Source organism: Annulohypoxylon maeteangense, assembly GCF_022496945.1.
Source record: "Annulohypoxylon maeteangense strain CBS 123835 unplaced genomic scaffold GGS22scaffold_7, whole genome shotgun sequence".
NCBI classification, from domain to species: Eukaryota; Fungi; Ascomycota; class Sordariomycetes; order Xylariales; family Hypoxylaceae; genus Annulohypoxylon; species Annulohypoxylon maeteangense.
Genome location: NW_025953254.1, coordinates 990,995 through 1,011,013, shown reverse-complemented (window position 1 = coordinate 1,011,013; position 20,019 = coordinate 990,995). Strand labels below are relative to the sequence as shown.

Here is a 20,019-nt window from a genome sequence, read left to right as displayed (position 1 = left end):
TCGATTACGTGAGCGCGGGTGCTGATATAGATACTCGCGTCGTATCCGTCGATCAGCATCTGTAGGCTGGCCGCCTTGCGTGCTTCATACTATTGCACGACCATACGTAGTAAGGTAACCTCTTATATGTAACTAGCCTACCTAGTCGTACCTATCTACCGACATATATAGGCACATACGTGCGTTTGCTATCTATCTATCCATCTACCTACGTAAGTAGGTATCCGCCTATCTGTGTACCTACCTAGGTAGTATCTAACCATACGATAACCAAAGGTTCGTCCGATGGCGCGGTTCACGGGGGTCGCTATTTAAGGGCGCGCGCGCGAATATCGAATTTATTTACCTAACAGGTACCTACTTTTTCAGCTTGCTTCCGCCATCCGATCTTCCGTGCTCTTTCCCCCTTTTCTCCCATGCCCAACGCCGAGCAACGTCGCACGACCTCCCCAACCTCGCGTCAGAGCTGAGCTGAGCTGCGGAACGGAACGTCGTCGGTATCCTACATACATACACACGGTAACAAGTCTCCCGTCATGGCGCCGACCGAGCCCCCCGCTGTGGGCGAGGGCAGATTGCAACCCCGGCTGTCGAGGTTAACCATGGTGGCTCTGACCTTCGCTATCCTTAAGTGAGCGCTCACATCACACTCGCTCCCTTGCTCCCTTCCCTTCCCCTGTCACACCCCCCCTCCCCTCCCCTCATATACACACCTACCCGCGTCCACAACACCAAACCACAACAAAAACCACCCCCACTAACAGCAACCCAACCCATCTCCAGCACATGGATCGCCCTAGCAGGCTCAATAGGCCTCGTCCTGCCCTCAGGCGGCTCCGTCTCCTTCCTCTACGGCTTCCTCTTCTGCGTCCTGTGCAATCTCGCCCTCGCCGCTAGCCTCGGCGAGATGGCCGCTATTTGGCCTACCGCGGGCGGCCAGTATCATTTCGTGTATGCGCTTTGCGCGGAGAGGTGGAGGAGGGTTGTGGTATGTGAGAGTCCCGGTTGGGATTTTTCTTTGTTTTTGTTTTTGGGGTTTGGGTTTGGGTTTTGAGGGGGGTTGGGGTGGGTGGAAGAAGATGGGGAGATTGGAGGGAGGGGAGAGGGAGGGGGGTTTGTGTTTATGTTTATGGGAAATTGTTGGCTGACTGAGTGATAGAGTTTCTGGGTCGGGTGGACGAATATCGCGGGCTGGCTTACGCTGGTGACGACGGAGGGTTTCTTCGCTGGTAAGATCCACACCTGAGATACCAAACAAGTGAAATAAACCGTTAACACAACCCCCAGCGCAATTCATCCAAGCAGCCGCCGTCATCGCCTCGAACGGCACCTACGAAATCGAAGCATGGCGGACATACCTAATCTTCCTCGCCGTCGTCACCTTCACGACCGGCTCCAATATCTGGGGGAACCGGATCCTCGGACGATGGAACGACGCCGCGCTGTACTGGTCGCTCCTCGGCGTCGTGGTCATCAGCATCGTACTTCTCGCGACATCCGATAAAAACGACGCGCACTACGTGTTCGCCGAGTTCAGCAACGAGACGGGGTGGTCGGATGGGATGGCGTGGATCCTAGGACTTCTCCAAAGCGCGCTGAGTTTGATCGGTTTCGACGCGGCGCTGCATATGACGGAGGAGATGCCGCGGCCGGCGGAGGATGCGCCGCGCGCGATTATATACGCGGTCATCGTGGGAGGCGTCACGGGAGTTGCATTTATCCTCGTCATCCTGTTCTGCATCACGGACCCGACGACCGTGCTGAGCACGCCGACGAATATGCCCATCGCGGAGCTGATACTTCAGGGAACGAAGAGCAGGGCCGCGGCGACGGTGCTGACGCTTATGTTGGCGGTTTGCTTTATCAACGGCACGAATGGCTGCGTGACGAGCTCGAGCAGGTTGCTTTATGCGATGGCGAGAGATAAGGGGATCGTGTATCATCGCTAGTAAGCCTTTCCTCTCCCCCCATCACTCATCCGCAAGTTCCTTTTCCTGTAGAGCTATGGACTGGACGCCATACTAACAGCCCTCCTCTCTAGCTTCGCCCACATCACACCAAAACTAGACGTCCCCGTGCGCACGATCGTCTTCACCTTCATCTTCAACGTGCTCTTCGGACTCCTCTACCTCGGCCCCTCAGTCGCTTTCAGCGCCTACGCCGCTAGCACCACCATCTTCCTCAACGTATCGTACGTGTTTCCCGTCATAACGCTGCTCGTGCGCGGGCGCAGTATCTTGCGACAGTACAGGTCGGAGCGGACGTACTTCGACCTCGGGCGCGCCGGGTGGGCGTTGAATATCGTTGCGGCGGTTTTCGTGGTTGTTACTTCTGTGGTATGTAGTTATTTTCTCGGCCCGTCCAAGGATGACACCCCCTCGCCCGTCTCCCAAAAGGGAAAACATGCTAACCAACACTCCAGTTCTTCTGCTTCCCGACCGGCCTTCCCGTTTCCGGGGACGATATGAGTTAGTCCTTGCCTACCTATCCCCCACCTTCCTACTAGGTAGCGATCCATCTTACTAATTACCTACCAACATCTACAGACTACGTAGTCGTCGTCATCGGTATATTCCTAATCCTAGTCGGCACGTACTGGATCGTGAACGGCAGTGTCTTTGAAGGACCCGTAAGTTTATACCACCTATCTTTTACAATCCACACACCACTACCACTATTTACCATGCTAACCGAAACCTCGTAGAAATTCGAAGCCATCATCGGACGTGCTCCCGGAGACGAGGAAGGAGTGCATACTCCCGCTACTGCTTCGGAATCTAATGGTATAGATGAGAAAGGGGAAATCCCAATTTAGACGAGTGCATGTTTTGTATTAGAAAGCGTAGCTCTTAATTTCTGGGGTTCGAGCTTATTTGTTGGATTGATATAAATCCAGGTACCTGGTATATGTAGACTTGATTCATTATTAGAAGATTGTATGAAATTGATGATCTAGATGACCTCTATTTTCTCTCGATCAGGTATCAGGTACCTATCTGAGTTTAGAACAGTCTCAGTCTGAACTCTCACATTCAGACTAGACTTAAAATTGGGTACTGACATCTATATTACTTCCATCACTCTAGTACTTGGTGTGTCGAGCAGCTGAAAGAAAACAGCAACTTAGAAATAGAGCATAAGCCAAACGACATCATCATACTACCATCATATCCATCATCACATACATTTGATTGTATAATGTCATGGCTAAATATATTCATTTACAAATGGGTATGTACATAACATAACATATCTACTTTGAAAAACTCGCAGCGCACCTTAGTCCGTCTAGGACTAGGAAGCTGGAAGAGTTGATTCGTGACCGATCTGGAATCCATACATGCAATGAATCTCTTCGTAGCCGAGACGAAGCTCGGCGTAAATATCAAATCTGACGCCAGGTATGCGAAACGCCAAGCAATGCGATGAGTTTAATTCCCTCGCCATGATCGCATCTTCTTTCTTTTCGTGTCCTTTTTGTCCGAGTCGCGTCTTGCACACTCGCCTCTCTAAATGCCGAATTTCTAGAAGCTCGATCTAAAGAAAATGGCCTTCGCTTGCTTTTGAAAGGCTGGGACCAAGCTAGTCGACTAGAATTCTATCACGCGAAGCGCTGATATTGATGTGATAACCGAACCCAGCTAAGAATACTTGGGTATCTCATATCGATTTAGTCGTTAGACTGAATCTAATAGTAGTTCGTCGCACGGATAGGAAATCCTGAGTTTCAAAAGAGTCGTCAAAAGGTCCTAAACGCTAGGCCCATTCCTTAACGATGGTAGAGTACGGAGTTCTGGCGCGGGTAGTAAGGTAATAATTTTTTAAATGCCGATAGATTCTTATCCGCTTAGGAGTAGGGAAGGTTTGACTCGCTCTTATATCCAGGTTCGGTGGGTTCGATATCTTTTATAGGGTGGAGTAGCATAGGCGGTAAACAGGGCCGTCCGTACGTCTCTTCCCAATCTTCGCCGCCCAGATTAGTATCTTCCCAACCCATCATGTTGAGGTAGAGTCGCTGCGGTGGGTTTGCCCGATAATACCAAGTGCTTCCACGGTATCTCGCCTCACGCCCCCAGCCCATAGCGCAACCGATGCCACCACTTTCTCCTTTCAGACCACCATTGAACCACTTGGCGAGGTCCTTGCCTTTCCAAGGTCGGTCAAAGAAGACAGGCATTGGGACATAAACTGCCTTAAGGCCATGTAGTAGCGCGGTGGTCTGCGTGACCATTTCTGATGAGATATGGTTTCCCCGAAGATTCTCGACGTGCATGATATCGAGAAGTTTCTTCGACACTCTCGAATGCGTGACAATAGTAGCTCTTCTTGGCAGATCTGTAGTCGCATGTGTAGAGTCATTAAATCCCCACAACTCATTACCACTGATCCATGAACTATTGAGCGGGTTGAAAATAGGGGCAACGGTAATGAGGTCTGCCTCTTCGCCGACACCCCATTTGTAGTTGTCATCTTCGGGACTTGCAACCGGAGGTTTCGGTCCAATAGGGGTAACAAACGGTAGCTTCGGAGGACCCCAGACCGTGTCCTTCCCCGACACACGCTCTACCTCCTTTCGAAACTGTGTATCGTAATCCCCATGAATAGATGGGATATAGTATCGCTCGTTACGTTCCCATAATCCTCGGCGAGGCTGCCGCTTGGCGAAAGTGGCCAATTTTTCAACAAAGTCATAATGATGACCAGTTACTCTTGCATCAATTTCCCAATTCCAAATATAATCAAACTCGGGAAACTCCTGAGCAAACTTTTGGACTGATAACCACTGCGAGACATGTACGGTCGCCTTCTTAGGGTCGATCTTCGGATACATTGTCTGCGTGGCTTCATCATTCCAGAGAACCGCAATATCCCTGAACTCCGGGGGAACATTCCTCTGGAGGACATATTGATACGTTTCTTCGTCATCCCAAATTGCGTACGCCGTATCCTTGACGTGGACAAACAAGAACACCTGGTATAGGCCGCCGGTGCGTATCGAAAGCTCCGTGATTAATGATCGAATCACCTGCTTGTCATTCTCACTGTATTCCTTGCCAGTATAAGTCCGTAGCAAGAGAGCGGTTCTCGCTTCAGAACCAGCTAGAGGTTTAGATTTGCCAGACTTAGGTTGTTCAGGAAGCCCCCTCTTGTGACGCAATGGCGGGCTAGCTTTTCCAAGACTATACAGGGGCAATTCCGACGAACCAAGGCTAGTCTCGCCATTTGAACTCGAGTTGTCGCGCGAGTAGACTGTCGTAAGGTAAGGATTGGAATGCCCTTGCAGGTTGTATCGGGCCTTGTTCTTTTGAGCGCATTTTTCCTGCAAGTCTCCCCAGCGGACCTTGTCCCAGTCAACCGATGGTTTCGAGGTGTCGTTGTCCGCCTGGAAACCGTATACACCCAATCTCGTCTCACGCTCATAGCACAAGTTTCCATCCATGCCAAGGACATCGTAGCTTCCAAATCCGGGCTCAGGAAATGCCTTGGGTTGTCCTTTGAAAACCATTACATCCCCTCCCGATGTGCCGCCTGGGCCTTCACAAGATACATACTTGGCCCTTTCGTCAAGCCAGGCTTTCTCATTATATTTAGGATACGGGTTGTAGATATATGGTTGGTGGTCACTGAAATAAGTCTTAGATATGGCGGGCGTCAGGTGTTCCTCGATTTGTAGCGACCGTTTCTTGGAAGGCTCAAGAGTAGTGAGTGTTTGCCCAAATAGTGCATCGGCGCCAGGCTCTCTGCATGGTCGTTAGAACTTGCCGTGCAATAAGAATGGCCGAACTTACTTAGCAAGTGCCTCATATTCTCTATCAAACTGTTCTCGGAGGTTCTCTTCTCTTTGTTCCTCTGCTTCCTTCTTTTTCTCCTCTTCTGTCTTTTTATGTGACTCAGTTTCGGTGTATTGGTTTTGTTGACTCTGTTCGCCTTGATCGCTACTACTCTGTTGGTTCGCTGGTAGAGGGACTTGCTGCTGGGCTTGCTGCTGGGTTTGTTGTTGGGCTTGCTGGACCTGTTGGGATTCGGTATTTTCCTTTAGGGGAACTTGTACTGATCCAGCTCGCCCATCATACCATCTCGTAGTATGGAGAGTAGCAGTCCCGTGTAACAAGAACCAGTAGAGGGTTGCGGCGAGGACTGCGAAAAGCAATAGACCTCTCGGTCGCGATAATAACCGACGCGGTTGCACCGCTAGCATCATACCGAACCGATTGGGTGGATTATATGCGGCTTATGGGCGGACGAAGCTATAAGTCGGATATCGCGAAATTTAAAGAAGTTCATTAATAGCCTGGAACATGGCGAGGTGGCGGTAGCTATCTTGCTAAGCCAAATATCGAGAATTTAGTAAAGGGCGAGGTGGAAATATCGATCCAGAGTCACTCCCTCAACTCAATATTCTATATCAGATTCCTTAACTAGGAATTTGATCAGCGATACGTAACAGGTCAAATTCGCGACCGTATCTACTTCTACTCAAACAAGAAATCGTCTGTACAAGACGTAATGTCGTCCGAAGGGTTCGTCTAAAAAATTCAATAGGAAAAAATGAGTGTAAGGGGTTAACTCTGTGACGGATAACCGGTCGGATAAAGAAAGATTACGACAGCGTGTGCCGGGGTATGAAGTATGAAATCTGAAATCTGAAATTTGAAATCTGGTCAAGTCGACGGGAAAATGAGGTACAGTACATGTAGGTAATAATCCCCACGTTAGAAGAGAAGACGGAACTCGAACAGAAGAGAATGAGCAGAGAAAAAAAAAGGGACTGGGGAAATAATGTCGCGATGTCTTGGCCGCGGTGATCAACACCAAAGCAAAATAGAAGGAGATTCGAAATTGGGACCCCCTTCGCTCCCCTTTTTGGGTAAGAAGTTGAAGGTTAAAAGATTAGACCTGGCCTAATGTTGCGAACGGGAAAGAGCACGATAAACGATACGTGGAGTAACTATAGGGGACCTGCATAGGCGACCGGGGTATAAAGTACCCATTACATGTATGTTAGTGTAGAGTTGATTGTATCAACCAACTCCGATGTATATCGTGGTACATTTACCTACTGCAAGCTACATGAGACTAGTGGGGTCTTCGGTGACAGGGCTAGGAAAATAAGTTCCTCGTACGAGACCTATTTCGGACCCATTCGAAACGAGAGGTCAAATAATTATCGGCGGTCTAATACAATGACAGCTTCAACGCACTAGATTAGTTTGTCGTTTGAATATAAAACTAGCACATAAAACCTCAAGTTTATCATAAGAATTCTTACTAGATGTTTTGTCGATATTTTTAACTATTACAAAGCGGATGATAAGACTATCGATAGAACTGACTGTTAGAATCGCTTGTACAACTGCTACTGTACATCCTAGGTACATAAAATATAAGGTATGTACGGAGAGGGGTTTAGCGTCATAATACCGGCACCAACTGAGGTGCGAATTTAGTCTAGTCGCACAGCGTACGCGGGTAACTGCTGCAAGGTGACCAGGAGGATTTTACAACAGTTGGAAGGAGTGAGACTTTAGGGTCCAAGTCCAACATGTGAAAGAGCCAACCAAGTTAAAGAAACCTAGAATTGACATTTCGACTTTCAATTTTTAATCTCCAACATTCAAGATTCTTTACTATTTTTCTTCAACAATTCCTCTGGGCTCTCATCGAAGAATTTGAACTCTTCATGCATTAGTAGTCCTACCTTTTAAACTTCACTATACCTAAATTTGATAAGGGGTAGGTTCTATGCTGCCCTTTCCCCACGTTCCCTTATTATTAAAATTGACGCGAGATAAGGTCAATTGAAAGATTGGCAGAACTTCACAGAAGACGCAATAGGCAGCTCCCTATTGGATTGTCTAGACTCTAGTTTACCTTGTCAGCACCTTGTCATTGTTACTTATTAATAAGACATGGGACTCGGCAGCTAGCCCTGGAGGTTTTCAAGAGCCCTGCCGAAATGATTAGTACCTCTCAACGTCCAATCCGCGATCCGCGACCCGACGTTTCTGCAAGACACAGACGGCAATGAAATGTAGCATTAACGCACACGTGGAGAGTTACGCATAAACAAGTTTCGCAAGTTTGGCAAATATGGAGGGAGCAATATTCATGAATATCACTCTCCTCAATTCCTAGTTTATGTAATATTCTCTTACTAATATGATCCGAATCCGAACGATCGTCAATCATGGTTCTATCGAAATGCATCTGACACAGAAAAGTGCCGATTCTGAAAATCACCGACAATCATCTTCGGAGCTCGAATTTAGCTTATTTGGCTACTTCTCGCTCCCTTGCCCATATCGCAGGATCGCAAACAAATAACTATCCGCCATCTGTTTCTCATGAGATAACCAAGGTGGCTATGAAAACAAAATAGGGAGAAATTCAAGTTTGAAAAGCGATCGATCATAGAATAATCCGGTTCTTCAACATCGAATGTTTCGTCACCGACTATCGCTACTAAGATCAAATCGATACACAGATGGGGGACAAGAATCTGATACGCACACCATCACCCCCAAAACCAGTTAGCGTACAACGCAATCCCACAAGCGGCTCGGGGTCACTCGTCACAATGTTAAAGATCGTCATCGTGCAGGCGCCCCGGATCATCCAATCAAGGAGCCTCCTCGGTAGCTTTATTACTCACGCGTCACACTCGCTAATTTTTCATTTAAATTCGCCCAAGTTGGTATAACCTTAGTTATAAGTTACCTATTGTGGGAGGAAAGAAGAAGATCCGGCAATCTCTTGGCCTGGGGCATCTTTGGTCTTGATCGTACGTATGGGGAGAAGGTAAGCTAAGGTTTGTATCAGATCCCTCCGGTCCGGATTCGTCCGCGTTGGCTTCGTTTTCGAAGTTTCCACCGTTGTGATGCGTTGCACTCCAACGCTTATATATAACCCAGAGGCTTGCTGACTGTGCAGTTGCTGCAGTGTACCGTTATCCGGCACAATAGTCCACTCAGATAGGAAATACCTAGAGAAGCCGCAATATTATTGAGATACGCAATCGTACATATATGTACGTATGTTTGCTCTGTAAGAAGATTCTTCACACGATGAAAGGACGGGGTTTCTCGTCAGACCTAACCTATTCCTCGTAATACTATGCACATCTACCTCTTACCAGCCAGCACCTAGCTAATAACGTACGTACGCGTACATCAATGACCAACAGTTGGGGATTAGCAACGCAGTGTGCACTTCTGATGTGATATCGATGAGAGGTAGCACGCATCTAAAAGACGCAAACCTACCCACCCAAACAAGCAAACCCGTAGCACATCTCGCATTTACACTACCGTAGCATCAAGCGAACACACCACAATCCCATCTCACGGACCCTCCAGACCTCCGACGTCTATCTTCCTACCTATGCGTTTACTCGCTCCTCTACTCTCCCACTCTAAGACAACATGCCTACTTGCAGAATCTCCCGTCTCATCCAGCAACCACCCATAGCCCATAAGTTCTAGACCCAACCTACGCCACTGGCTGCAATAACGGCCGAGCACAGCATAGTGAGCCCATCCATGTATACATCCATCTACTGTAAGTCCCTAACCTACCTCCTAGCTCAGGCCACAGTAAAAATAAATTACAACCTTGCGGCTGCAACCCGCCTAGAAGCCCAAGTTGCGAATCCCCGTTTTGGCCGTCGGGTACTAGCCTTTCGGTAGTTAAAGGGTTTTCACCTTGGTAATTAATTACATAAATACCTACCTACACCTTAACAAGGATCTCTATCTAAGCAGCTAAGATCAAAACCGGAAATTTTAAGTTGAGGTCAGTTTCTCCAGATTCGTCATATCATTGTATCCGTCCGTTCGTTTCATCAAGGCGCACCGATCTCAACATCATAGCACAGCAGCGGGCGGACAAGCGAACGAGGTAACTTGCCGACAGTAAAACAGCGAACAGAATCACAATAGCATACGAGTCAATTATACACAATGTACAAACAAGCAAGAATCGTAATAATTTCACGTATTTGTCATTTACTATTACTATTCTGTCCGCGCTCTCCAAGCGGACCGCTACGATAGTCTTGAACGCCGTAGACGGCGTGACTAAAGTAGATGTATTCTAGCCTTCTCTCGCACATGCTAGATCCTCCCCCGCCATCCCCTGTGTATGTCGCTCGCGTCCCCGTTCTATTCCTCTATCTCCACCTTCTATTAGCAACAGGCGACGCGAATAGCTAAGGCTAGATTCGCGTCGTCTGAGGTACGTGCTCGTGTCTAGGTAATCACCTGCCGTCCCGTCCCATCCCATCCCGGACATTTCTCCCACGTACCGTAGAGTGATTAAAAGACGTTACAGAAGCGCACTAAGCCCGCCAATGCCCAATGCAGGTAAAACCGAGAGACGTCGAGGTGGTGATTCGAGATGCATCTCAGAATTATCAAATTATGATAATATAATGCGTTCGTGATATCCGAACTGATTATGGACCAGAATGGCGAAGCTGGCTATCGACCTCGTCAAGGGGTATATAAACAAATCGCAGTAGCGAATGGAAGTGTGAAAGGGTATATGCGATCGAAAAAAAGATAAATGCTATCCCAGAACAGAACCGCGAACTCCAATGCTGATGATATATGATAAATCACACAGCCAACGAAATATGCGTAGTGACATAGGGTTCGGTCGATCGAGACAAAAGAGAGTCGTATCGTCGTTTCAGAAAACAAAAAATTTCAGGAGATGAGTTCGGGTTTACATCATGCCTAGTCTCGTCATCCTCTTCTCCATCCTCACCAGGCCACCACGACCTAATGCCTGACCAGGAGCCAGGCGGTTCCCGGTGGGCAATCCGAACGGTCGGTTGAGTGGACTAGGCCCTCTAGGACCGGGTCCCATCGAACCGGGGCCGGAGGGAAGTCCTCTCGGTGGTGGAGGTCCTTGAGCGGTGCTTGGTCGTCGCGGCGGGTACATTTGCATACCCGGTGGCGGTCCTTGCCTTTGCACTTGGGCCGCGAATTGCATTCGCTTCCAAGCGTCACGCTCGCAGTAGGCCTTGCCATCGACATCGAAGTATCCATCTCGTAAGACGGTGCCACAGTCGCCACATCGGAAGCAACCAGGATGGTATTTCTTCGAAGATTCATCCTCGAGATATTGCCCCTCGATACCCCTGTTGCATTTTCCACATAGACTGCCATTAAGCTTGTGGTAGTGTTGTTCACAGTATGGTTGATCGTTCAAAACGTAGAACGTCGATGATGAGAAGGGTTCTTGGCATGTTGTACACACGAAGCATGCCTTATGATATCTCCCGGTTAACCGGCCATCTGCCGATGAGATGGATTTCCCGGTGATTGGCAATTTGCAAGCCTTGCAGTTACCACGAGAGCGGGATGGTTGGCGGTTGTGGGATGGCCGAGTTGGCGGTGACTGGTTTAGACCAGTCTGAACAGCAGGATCCTTGCGATCTGAGTGTTCGGGAGAAACCGGAGAAACCGGCGACCTCAATGGAGGACCTAACTTCTGGTCTCGTCCCACTAGGCTAGCGGGATCTAATGGTAGGTCCTCTGGAGGTGGTGCGCGACGATCGTTTGACCGCAGCGGTGCGACGCTTTTTTCGGATTGTAATCGGTCAGTAGGGGAGGGTGGTTGTCCTTTGGGTTGCATTGAATCCATTGAAGCCTGGAGGTCGTCCATCAAAGAATCGAAGTTGGACGTATCTGAAGGCCGCCGTACCTCTGGACGAGATGCAACTGATCGAGCTGGACTCGTACTTGAGCTGGCTTGACTGGGTCGAGACATGTGACTATAGCCAGAGCTACTGGAAGATTGCGATACGGTAGATGCGTGGTATGGATTACCAACGCCGAATTCTTCAGCAAGATTCACCGAAGGTCTTCCATTCCCGTCTCGCGTTGGCGGGCGAGCGAACCCTCCCCGTGGAGGAGGCCTGAGCGCATCTTGTGCGCCAAATGAAGGACGCTGTAAGCGTTGGCCGTTTGTGGGTTGTCCACCGAGGTTTGACGTATTCCGCAATCGATCAGGTCTTGGGCCAGGTGCGGAGGGCGCACGTGCTGGTGCTTCGTATATTTCATCATTTGCTTGCAAAAGTTTCTCTGGGAAAGTCTCGGAACGTTTACCAAACCCAAATTGTGGAGGCTCGAATTCATCGCTGTCTCTTTGCGGTGCCCCGAATCCTCCGTATCCATTTGCTCGTGGTGCCCTAGGGGGTGCGAGGTTGGCACTATTTTTAGAGGAGGTTGAACCAGATGTGCCTGGCCTATCCATCGTGTCGATCGAATCTACTGTGAGATTTTCCCTACTATTATTTCGTGCGAAGGAATTTTTTGAGCCAGGTCGTCGGTTCGAGTCAAATGGACCAGGCGCGATGCTGTTCATCCTGGTTAAGAAATTTGTTGATTTATTTGGGCTAGTGCCATAAGTAGAATCGCCTTCATATGATTCTGCGTCTCCAAATCCTCCATATCCGCCCGGTCGCCTAGGCGAGCTAGCTATTGCTGGTCCGAAGTCATCTCTGCTAGGACTGGCACCAGGCCGTCCATTAGGCGTCTTCGGTGAGATGGCCTGAGATCCGGTTGAGGCGCTCCTTGGAGTTAGTTGGTCCTGCTTTGCAAATGCGCGATCTACTATCGCGTTAGCAGGCGTATTACATTCGATAGTGAGTGGTGAGCTTACTTGCTGCATTTGTATCGACAGCGGGGGGAGCAGAGCGGCCGAACCCGCCAAACATATTTACTTTGAGAGAATTCAACGTGCTACCTAAAAGATCAGGTATTGGTGGAGGAGGTGCTGCTTCGATAGTTAGAGGCAAAATCTATAACGAAAAGACGAATGAAAAATCACGAACGTTCTGGCGGAGCCGGCGTGCTACCACAGACATGATCCCCCATCATCGAAATCTCAACCTGATTCCCGCAGTTCGAGCATTTTATCGTCGGCATAAAAGCCGATTGTCGTGATGTGTCCGCCATGATTGAAAAATGCTTCACGATTCCCTTCTCTTACTCTACCCTTGCCTATCCTCATTAAGGATTGGTTAAGTCGGTTCCGCGCATTCAGCAGCTCTCTGCCTCGTCCACCCTTTTACTAAAAACGTGAGGGTTGTGTTGATCAAAGACGGCGTCGTTTGACTGTATGGAAGCCAGGTTGATCGTCTTAATAGCACCAACACCAATTAAAGGTTGATATGCTGATGAGAAAAAAGGAATTTTGATCGGTCCGTCGTGCTGGATGTCGTGCAGAAAAGTCGAAACATGAACTCCACAGATAGTAACAGTCAGATGGCAACAGTCAAATAGGACGGCTCCAGATAAGCGTAGCGCTCTCTCGCTAATGTTAATGCTGATGGTGTTAGGGAGGTGAGGTATGCCTTGCGATAGGCTGTATGCAGAGTTGTTCGTGCGACAGTGGACGCTATACGGGCCCTCGCTTGGGAAGATTTCCGTAAGAATTACGAACAATTGGTCGAGAAGAAACAAGGTCGAAGAAGTTTCAAAAGAGATCTTTTGGTGTAAAGGTCGGTGAGTTAGTTATCCAAGTCGTCTTGGACGTTGCGACCTGTGTCTCGAAAGAGTGGATGTTAATACGACCCCCTGTTCCTCTTACCCCTGGCTAAACTATGCACGGGCAGTCCACTTAGACCATTCATGGGCTGTCCCTGTCCCCTGTCCCCTGTCTTTACTTGGCTTGGCAGTAATAACTTAAAAGAGTATGTGATAGGGATCTCATTACTATGTACATGAAGCCCGAAAGCACGCGGATAATTCTTGAGGTCGAAGTCAGATTCTAGACGACTTCCAGGGAATTAAATAATATGCGAAAGAAGGGCATACGGTAGGAATTATGATGGTTATCTATATCAAACACTCGCCGGTTCGAATCTACGAAGGGAAGAGGTGGCGCATGAGGCGTCGAAAGGAGGATGTGATTAGGAACTTGAAGTCAAACATTGATGGTTTTCGCAACTGTAAGCTAAATATGTAAATTTGGTACCATCCGTCACCTGAAGGAGTCGGCGATGAAGTCACCGTTGATCGTTCACCGACGTCTTACTTCCAAGGTTAGTACTCACTCATTAACATGAATCGGTAGGATTTGGGTCTTGTTTAGTTAGTTGCTAGGTTCTATTCCATCTAGGTAGATATTCCACCTCTTTTAACTTTTGTTTCTAATACTCTATGAAGTAGGTGGTTACTCGAAACGTTGGTTCCTTCCTCGTCGGTTCCAGAGGATTGTGGCACTGTTTCCCTTTCTCCCTTCTCCCTCTTTAACCTTAAATTGGAACGTACTTCCACGTTGACATTTATTTCCACAGCTGAAATGCATGTATATCACCCGTCACCAACACACTTGCGCATTTATGGAAGTACCTACATAACCGATTAGCACAGTAGCCGCTTAGTCCGCCGAAGAATCCGACAATATTTAATGAAGAACGCCACAATCTCACTGTTCCGGATATGGACAAAATAAGCAAAGTTATCGATGGATAAGAAGGCCATAGCACGTCGGTAGGCGGTAGGTTGGTCAGACTGGCACTGGTTGGTGGTCAGAGTGGCTTTAGGTGATGGTGCTATGTAACACTAATAAAGCTGTACGATCGACCTTCCTTACAGCACTAGCAATCGCTAAACCGATCCAGCATAGCGCTGCTCTACTAGACAGGGCTGGCAGGAGCTAAGTCGACCTGAACGGGTACCTTGCAGCTTTAAAGTTGGTAGTGATTCGACAATTTCTACAAAGATACCCCTGTCTCCACTTAATCGCAGCTAGAAATATGGATCGAATACGGAGTACCCAGGAACCATGGATCAGTTCTGGTCTGCATATATGGGTACGTGTGGGTACATGTGGGTAATATGGAGAGCTACCAAAAGGGGATATTCTAAAAATCGAATTAAATTCCTTCTCGGTCTCTTTTTCTTTCACTCTTGCTGCTCTTGGGTCTCTCTCATACATCATTCTAGAGCCGTCGATTCTTCATCTCTCATTTGCTAATCGGCTATTCAGCTTTCCTATACTACTGTCATACATTTAACCAGATTCGTTTACATCGTCTTCTCATTAATATGAAATTCTAAATAGTGCCGATGTGACCATGGACGGCAATGCCATAATTAACCAATCAACCCCAATTGAACCGGTTTGAAATCTAAGGAGGTAAGCAGTAGCTCAGGCTGGTCAGGCTGGGCGAAGAGGGTTTGGGGGGTCTGGAGGGTTAGGTAATGGTTGTCATGGGGATACCAGAACCTTGCTAGCTCTGTTCCTCCTCATGTTTCTTGCCACTTACGGCCTCTACGCTGATTATCGTGATAGGCTTGCTGTGATTAGACGTCATCTCTGCATCTCATTGCTTCTTAAAGCGAACATGCTGAACACGTTCCATCACTCGCAGATCAAGTAACCGCCGCTATCACTGATCAGGAACCCCCAGATGTGAACATGACAGATCTAGCAATTTAACTAAAGAAGGCCCTAAAGAAGACGCGCAGTGGACACGCCGTCAATAATTTAGCCTTCTCTATTCGACCCTACTATGTATTAAGTCTTTAGTTAACTGTCGCGGTGACGCAGTTATCATAGCGTTGGTCCAAACTATTAGAAATATGCAGACACACTCCGCATACTTCGCATATTGGTCCGTCGAGAAAGTGAAGCATTCAACCTCTCGGCAAGATAGTCGTCCATTTCATGCCGTTCTTTCGGCCCTATGCGGCACCTGTTGGTCCCGAAAGCCCTTGTCGCACCTAGGTCGGGTTACCTGGGGTTATAACATGATCTACCTTAGCTAAAGTCACTTGACATTACACCCATGGATTAAATCATGGCCGCTAAGATTAACGTGGAATGACTGTTGAACGAATGGGAAAATTAATCTTCGATGTCGTTTGGTCAATCGTGATATCAACGGCGACACAAACAAGCCTAATCGCGTGAGAAATTTCCGGCGACTAATGAGACTCTCTAATACCTCCGACGTCAGATGTGGTTAAATTTGTTAAATTCCCTACCATCCAATTATCGCGGCCGAGTCTTGCCCTGGCCATTTGGCGTTTCTTGACACTGCATACAGCCCCTGATCTTGTACGGGGTAAAGGTCCACGAACTCGGGTCCAATGAAGTCTCGTGTGCTAACCATCGCCGAGAATTATGATTATTATTATTAAACGGCGTAAGGGATTGTGTTTATACGCTATAAACCGTCGCATAAAACAGCGATAACTCGGGCTCCTATTATTCTATTATTACCTATCAGCATCCCTAATATCTATCGATAGATAATTAAGTCTTTTCGAAGCTCTTATGAACTCTTGGTCTGTTCGCCTATCCGATCCGAACCCCCCTGGACCCGGAAATGAGGCTCAATGTAGCAAGTAGCTGGTTGGCAGGATGGTTGGCGAAAGTAGGTACAGAGTGGGACCTCTTAATCTGTGCATCGTAGGAATTCTTGGAATGTAGCCTTATTGAACATACGTTTGTTAATTCAAGGACGTAGAAATTTAAGAGTCTATGCAAGTTACGTAGGTAGGTAGGGAGGGAGAAGCGCACATAATATATCATAGACAAGTCCAATGTCTTACGAAGAGGCTCGAGGTTCAATAGTAATTTAGTTACCATAGTAGAATATGGACGGTTTCCTTTTGCACAGACTCTGAACAGTCCCTTAGCTCTACCCTTGCTTCTGATCTCCGAGTCTGTGTGTCGTTGGCCAATAGGAAGTTTTTGAAACATCCCCCCTTTTTTCCATAACAAATTGGCCGCACATTTTGCTTCACATGATTTGTTTCGCCTGTGTGTGCCTTTAAGCTCACTAGTTCCGTCTTACATAGTAGATTCTTACATAGTAGATCTGGTCCAAGAGATTGTGCACACGTGCCACAATCCAAGTATAAATCGGTATGCGAATTCCGTCACCACGGAATTGTGTAAGACATGCATTTCTTAGCCACCTTCTCTAGCTTCTACTTCATGTGGTCTTTCATTTTACACATGTGAAACTAATAGTACGTGCGTAGGTATGTTTCTAGAACAATCAAAAGATTTCTAAAGATAGAATCCCGGAGTAGCCCTTACGTCTCTTGAGCCTTGACTGTTGGTGATGGAAACAAGTCGGCGATGGGTGGAAATTGAGATCTAAACTAGGTAGCTAGGTAATAAGATGTGAACAAGTTGATGATGCGAGGAATAGCGGACGATAAGGACAACAGGCAAAGAAGAATACGCTGTATGTAGGTGCGCAACCGAAGGACCCGGGACCGGACATCGCTAAAGCTTTCGTACATGTGCAGGCTAGAGACGCCTCTTTTAGCCCTAACTAGATAAGTCTTGACACCGACATTCCAGAATTGACCAATCACACCCCTATCAACCCCGCTACAGCTTCGTCAAGGGTTCGTTGGGATTCTTAAGACCCCAACGGCGGGGAGCATACGGAGCAGCATACGACGTTTAAACTACAACTTCGTCCAACGACTGTGACGACCGATATCGTGAGTTCGGCTATCCAAGTAATTAATAAGAGGTAAGTAAACAATTAGTAGCTGTTCACCTTGCTTCTCATCTTCTCATCATGCCACATTTATAAGCTGAATCTGCATGTGTTGTTCGACTCGGTCCACCACGTAGCATAGTAGTGGGTTACTTAGTATCCCGCCATATCCGTCGAATTCCAACGTTCCACCTTTAAAAGCTAGAGCTACTGCACCTGTAGATTTCTTTATTGTTTGCTTTTTGAAAAACTTAACTTAGTTAACAGCATTGAAACTTTTGAAATACCCAGAATCAAAAAATCTATAGCCAATCTTGTCCTGAGTAGAGCTGCTATACAGCAATCTATCTCAATCTATTCTCTTATTCAACTACTTGACAGGACGATCGCGCGTTTAGGCGGCGATCACCACACATAGTCAAAACGTTTTCCAACCTTCTTAACTCGTAAGCTTATTTCTCAACCCCTAGAACAAATATTCAGATTGTATTCTGACTTGCCATGAAGCGTCCATCACCCGTACGCAGGAGGCCGCTGTTCTGCTTCTCCGGGGAGCGCAGCGGACTTGGCCTTTACCCAATAAAGGCCTCTACCCAAAATAGCGACCAAAATCACAAAGCAGTGCAACATGGCACCGCACGCTGAGGTAGACGCGGGCACCGCGTACGGGAACGGACACTCCCACGGCGACAATTCGACCCCTTCGCCATCGAACAACAACGATCTCTTCGTAGTTAGCTCACCTAACGTGGCCTACACCGACAATGAGATCCGGTCCAAATACACCTATCGCACCACTAGCGTGACCCAAGATGCTGCTGGCAAGTATGTTGCTACCCCTAAGGAACTAGTGTACGACTTTAAAGTCGAACGGAAGATTCCTAAGGTCGGTATGATGCTTGTAGGATGGGGCGGAAACAACGGATCTACCGTGACCGCCGGTATCATTGCCAACCGCCGAGGGCTCGTCTGGGAGACTCGCGAGGGTCCTCGTGCTGCCAATTACTATGGGTCAGTCATCATGAGCTCTACTATGAAGCTCGGTACCGATCCTAGAACCATGAAGGAAGTCAACATCCCGTTCCGCGATGTTCTCCCTATGGTACATCCCAACGACTTTGTTATTGGCGGGTGGGATATCAGTAGCATGAACCTCGCTGATGCTATGGATCGGGCTGCCGTACTTGAGCCTACCTTAAAGCAACAAATCAAGAAGGAGATGACCCAGATGGTCCCGCTCCCAAGTATCTATTACCCCGACTTCATTGCAGCGAACCAGGAGGACCGCGCTGATAACCTCATCCCGGGAAGCAAAGCTTCTACGGCCCACGTAGAGAAGATCCGCCAGGATATCAAGTAAGATAAACTCTCATACTTACCTCAATTCTTGCCCCTGCTAACTCCGTAACAGAAATTTCAAACAACAGAATGGCTTAGATAAAGTCATCGTCCAATGGACGGCCAACACCGAACGATTCGCCGATATCATCCCCGGCATCAACGACACGGCCGACAACCTCCTCAAAGCTATCGAGGAGGGCCACGAGGAAATTGCCCCGTCCACAGTCTTCGCCGTAGCCTGCATCCTAGAGAAAACACCATTCATCAACGGCTCGCCGCAGAACACTTTCGTCCCAGGAGCCATCGAGCTAGCAGAAAAGCACTCCGCCTTCATCGGCGGCGACGACTTCAAGTCCGGACAGACGAAGATGAAGTCCGCGCTCGTAGACTTCCTGATCAACGCAGGCATCAAGCTGACGTCGATCGCGAGCTACAACCACCTCGGCAACAACGACGGCAAGAACCTCAGCTCGCAGAAGCAGTTCCGATCGAAGGAGATCTCGAAGAGCAACGTGGTCGACGACATGGTCGAGGCCAACTCCGTGCTGTACAAGCCCGGCGAACACCCGGACCACACCGTCGTCATCAAGTACATGCCGGCGGTCGGCGACAACAAGCGCGCCCTCGACGAGTACTACGCCGAGATCTTCATGGGCGGACACCAGACCATCAGCCTGTTCAACGTGTGCGAGGACTCGCTGCTCGCCTCCCCGCTGATCATCGACCTTGTGCTCGTCGCTGAGATGATGACGCGTGTTCAGTGGAAGCTACACGACCAGCCTGAGGGCGCGTTCAAAGGCTTCCATAGCGTTCTTAGCATCCTTAGCTACATGCTCAAGGCCCCGCTCACGCCTCCCGGCACTCCTGTCGTTAACGCACTGGCGAAGCAGCGTGGTGCGCTTACGAATATCTTCCGCGCTTGTGTGGGCTTGGAGCCGGAGAGCGATATGACGCTTGAGCATAAGCTGTTCTAGATTAGATGAGCTGTCTGCTTGGTGAACGGATGTGAAAAAGTGCCTGTAGGACAGGGCTAGTTGGCTGATAGGTGCCTATCTAGGTAAGAAGTGGAGGAAATCTTGGAATATTTACATTCTTGTCGCTCCTTAAGGTTGGTTACAACCACACTTCTGAAATTTTTGGAAAAAAAGCTCAACGCTCCTTGACTTGGGATCTCAACATCCCGAAGAATATACAAA

The 20,019-nt window shown here is 48.2% G+C and overlaps 4 protein-coding genes across 4 annotated transcripts; 2 read left to right on the top strand and 2 right to left on the bottom strand.

The window, feature by feature from the left end:
• Window positions 1-362: 362 nt before the first annotated feature.
• Window positions 363-2,966, top strand: GGS22DRAFT_133876 (amino acid transporter). Its single transcript, XM_047958529.1, has 8 exons — window positions 363-631; window positions 784-988; window positions 1,160-1,229; window positions 1,288-1,948; window positions 2,042-2,336; window positions 2,423-2,468; window positions 2,547-2,629; window positions 2,705-2,966. Exons 1-8 carry the CDS (start codon window positions 537-539, stop codon window positions 2,813-2,815), a joined length of 1,566 nt encoding a protein of 521 aa, XP_047819581.1. The 5' UTR covers window positions 363-536; the 3' UTR covers window positions 2,816-2,966.
• Window positions 2,967-3,202: 236 nt separating this feature from the next.
• On the bottom strand, window positions 3,203-6,864 carry GGS22DRAFT_161861 (uncharacterized protein). Its single transcript, XM_047961145.1, has 2 exons — window positions 5,790-6,864; window positions 3,203-5,741 (listed from the first exon to the last, which is right to left on the bottom strand). The coding sequence occupies exons 1-2, from the start codon at window positions 6,200-6,202 to the stop codon at window positions 3,848-3,850; spliced, it is 2,307 nt and encodes a 768-aa protein (XP_047819580.1). The 5' UTR covers window positions 6,203-6,864; the 3' UTR covers window positions 3,203-3,847.
• A 3,114-nt stretch (window positions 6,865-9,978) lies between these two features.
• Window positions 9,979-13,713, bottom strand: GGS22DRAFT_161859 (uncharacterized protein). Its single transcript, XM_047961144.1, has 3 exons — window positions 12,842-13,713; window positions 12,670-12,783; window positions 9,979-12,617 (listed from the first exon to the last, which is right to left on the bottom strand). Exons 1-3 carry the CDS (start codon window positions 12,963-12,965, stop codon window positions 10,726-10,728), a joined length of 2,130 nt encoding a protein of 709 aa, XP_047819579.1. The 5' UTR covers window positions 12,966-13,713; the 3' UTR covers window positions 9,979-10,725.
• Window positions 13,714-17,475: 3,762 nt separating this feature from the next.
• GGS22DRAFT_133693 (myo-inositol-1-phosphate synthase) lies at window positions 17,476-19,885 on the top strand. The gene is made up of 3 exons (XM_047958525.1): window positions 17,476-17,928; window positions 17,990-18,838; window positions 18,894-19,885. Exons 2-3 carry the CDS (start codon window positions 18,111-18,113, stop codon window positions 19,795-19,797), a joined length of 1,632 nt encoding a protein of 543 aa, XP_047819578.1. The 5' UTR covers window positions 17,476-17,928; window positions 17,990-18,110; the 3' UTR covers window positions 19,798-19,885.
• The last annotated feature ends 134 nt before the right edge of the window (window positions 19,886-20,019 follow it).

Excerpts from the sequence above, each read along its gene's own strand:
- GGS22DRAFT_161861 (XM_047961145.1), bottom strand. The coding sequence starts at position 6,202 with ATGATGCTAGCGGTGCAACCGCGTCGGTTATTATCGCGACCGAGAGGT. Across the intron at positions 5,742-5,789 it reads GAATATGAGGCACTTGCTAA|AGAGCCTGGCGCCGATGCAC; the intron begins GTAAGTTCGGCC and ends ACGACCATGCAG.
- GGS22DRAFT_133876 (XM_047958529.1), top strand. The coding sequence starts at position 537 with ATGGCGCCGACCGAGCCCCCCGCTGTGGGCGAGGGCAGATTGCAACCC. Across the intron at positions 1,230-1,287 it reads GACGGAGGGTTTCTTCGCTG|CGCAATTCATCCAAGCAGCC; the intron begins GTAAGATCCACA and ends CACAACCCCCAG. Across the intron at positions 1,949-2,041 it reads GGGATCGTGTATCATCGCTA|CTTCGCCCACATCACACCAA; the intron begins GTAAGCCTTTCC and ends CCTCCTCTCTAG.
- GGS22DRAFT_161859 (XM_047961144.1), bottom strand. The coding sequence starts at position 12,965 with ATGGCGGACACATCACGACAATCGGCTTTTATGCCGACGATAAAATGC. Across the intron at positions 12,784-12,841 it reads CACGCCGGCTCCGCCAGAAC|CACCTCCTCCACCAATACCT; the intron begins GTTCGTGATTTT and ends CTATCGAAGCAG. Across the intron at positions 12,618-12,669 it reads TGTCGATACAAATGCAGCAA|ATCGCGCATTTGCAAAGCAG; the intron begins GTAAGCTCACCA and ends ACGCGATAGTAG.
- GGS22DRAFT_133693 (XM_047958525.1), top strand. The coding sequence starts at position 18,111 with ATGGCACCGCACGCTGAGGTAGACGCGGGCACCGCGTACGGGAACGGA. Across the intron at positions 18,839-18,893 it reads AAGATCCGCCAGGATATCAA|AAATTTCAAACAACAGAATG; the intron begins GTAAGATAAACT and ends ACTCCGTAACAG.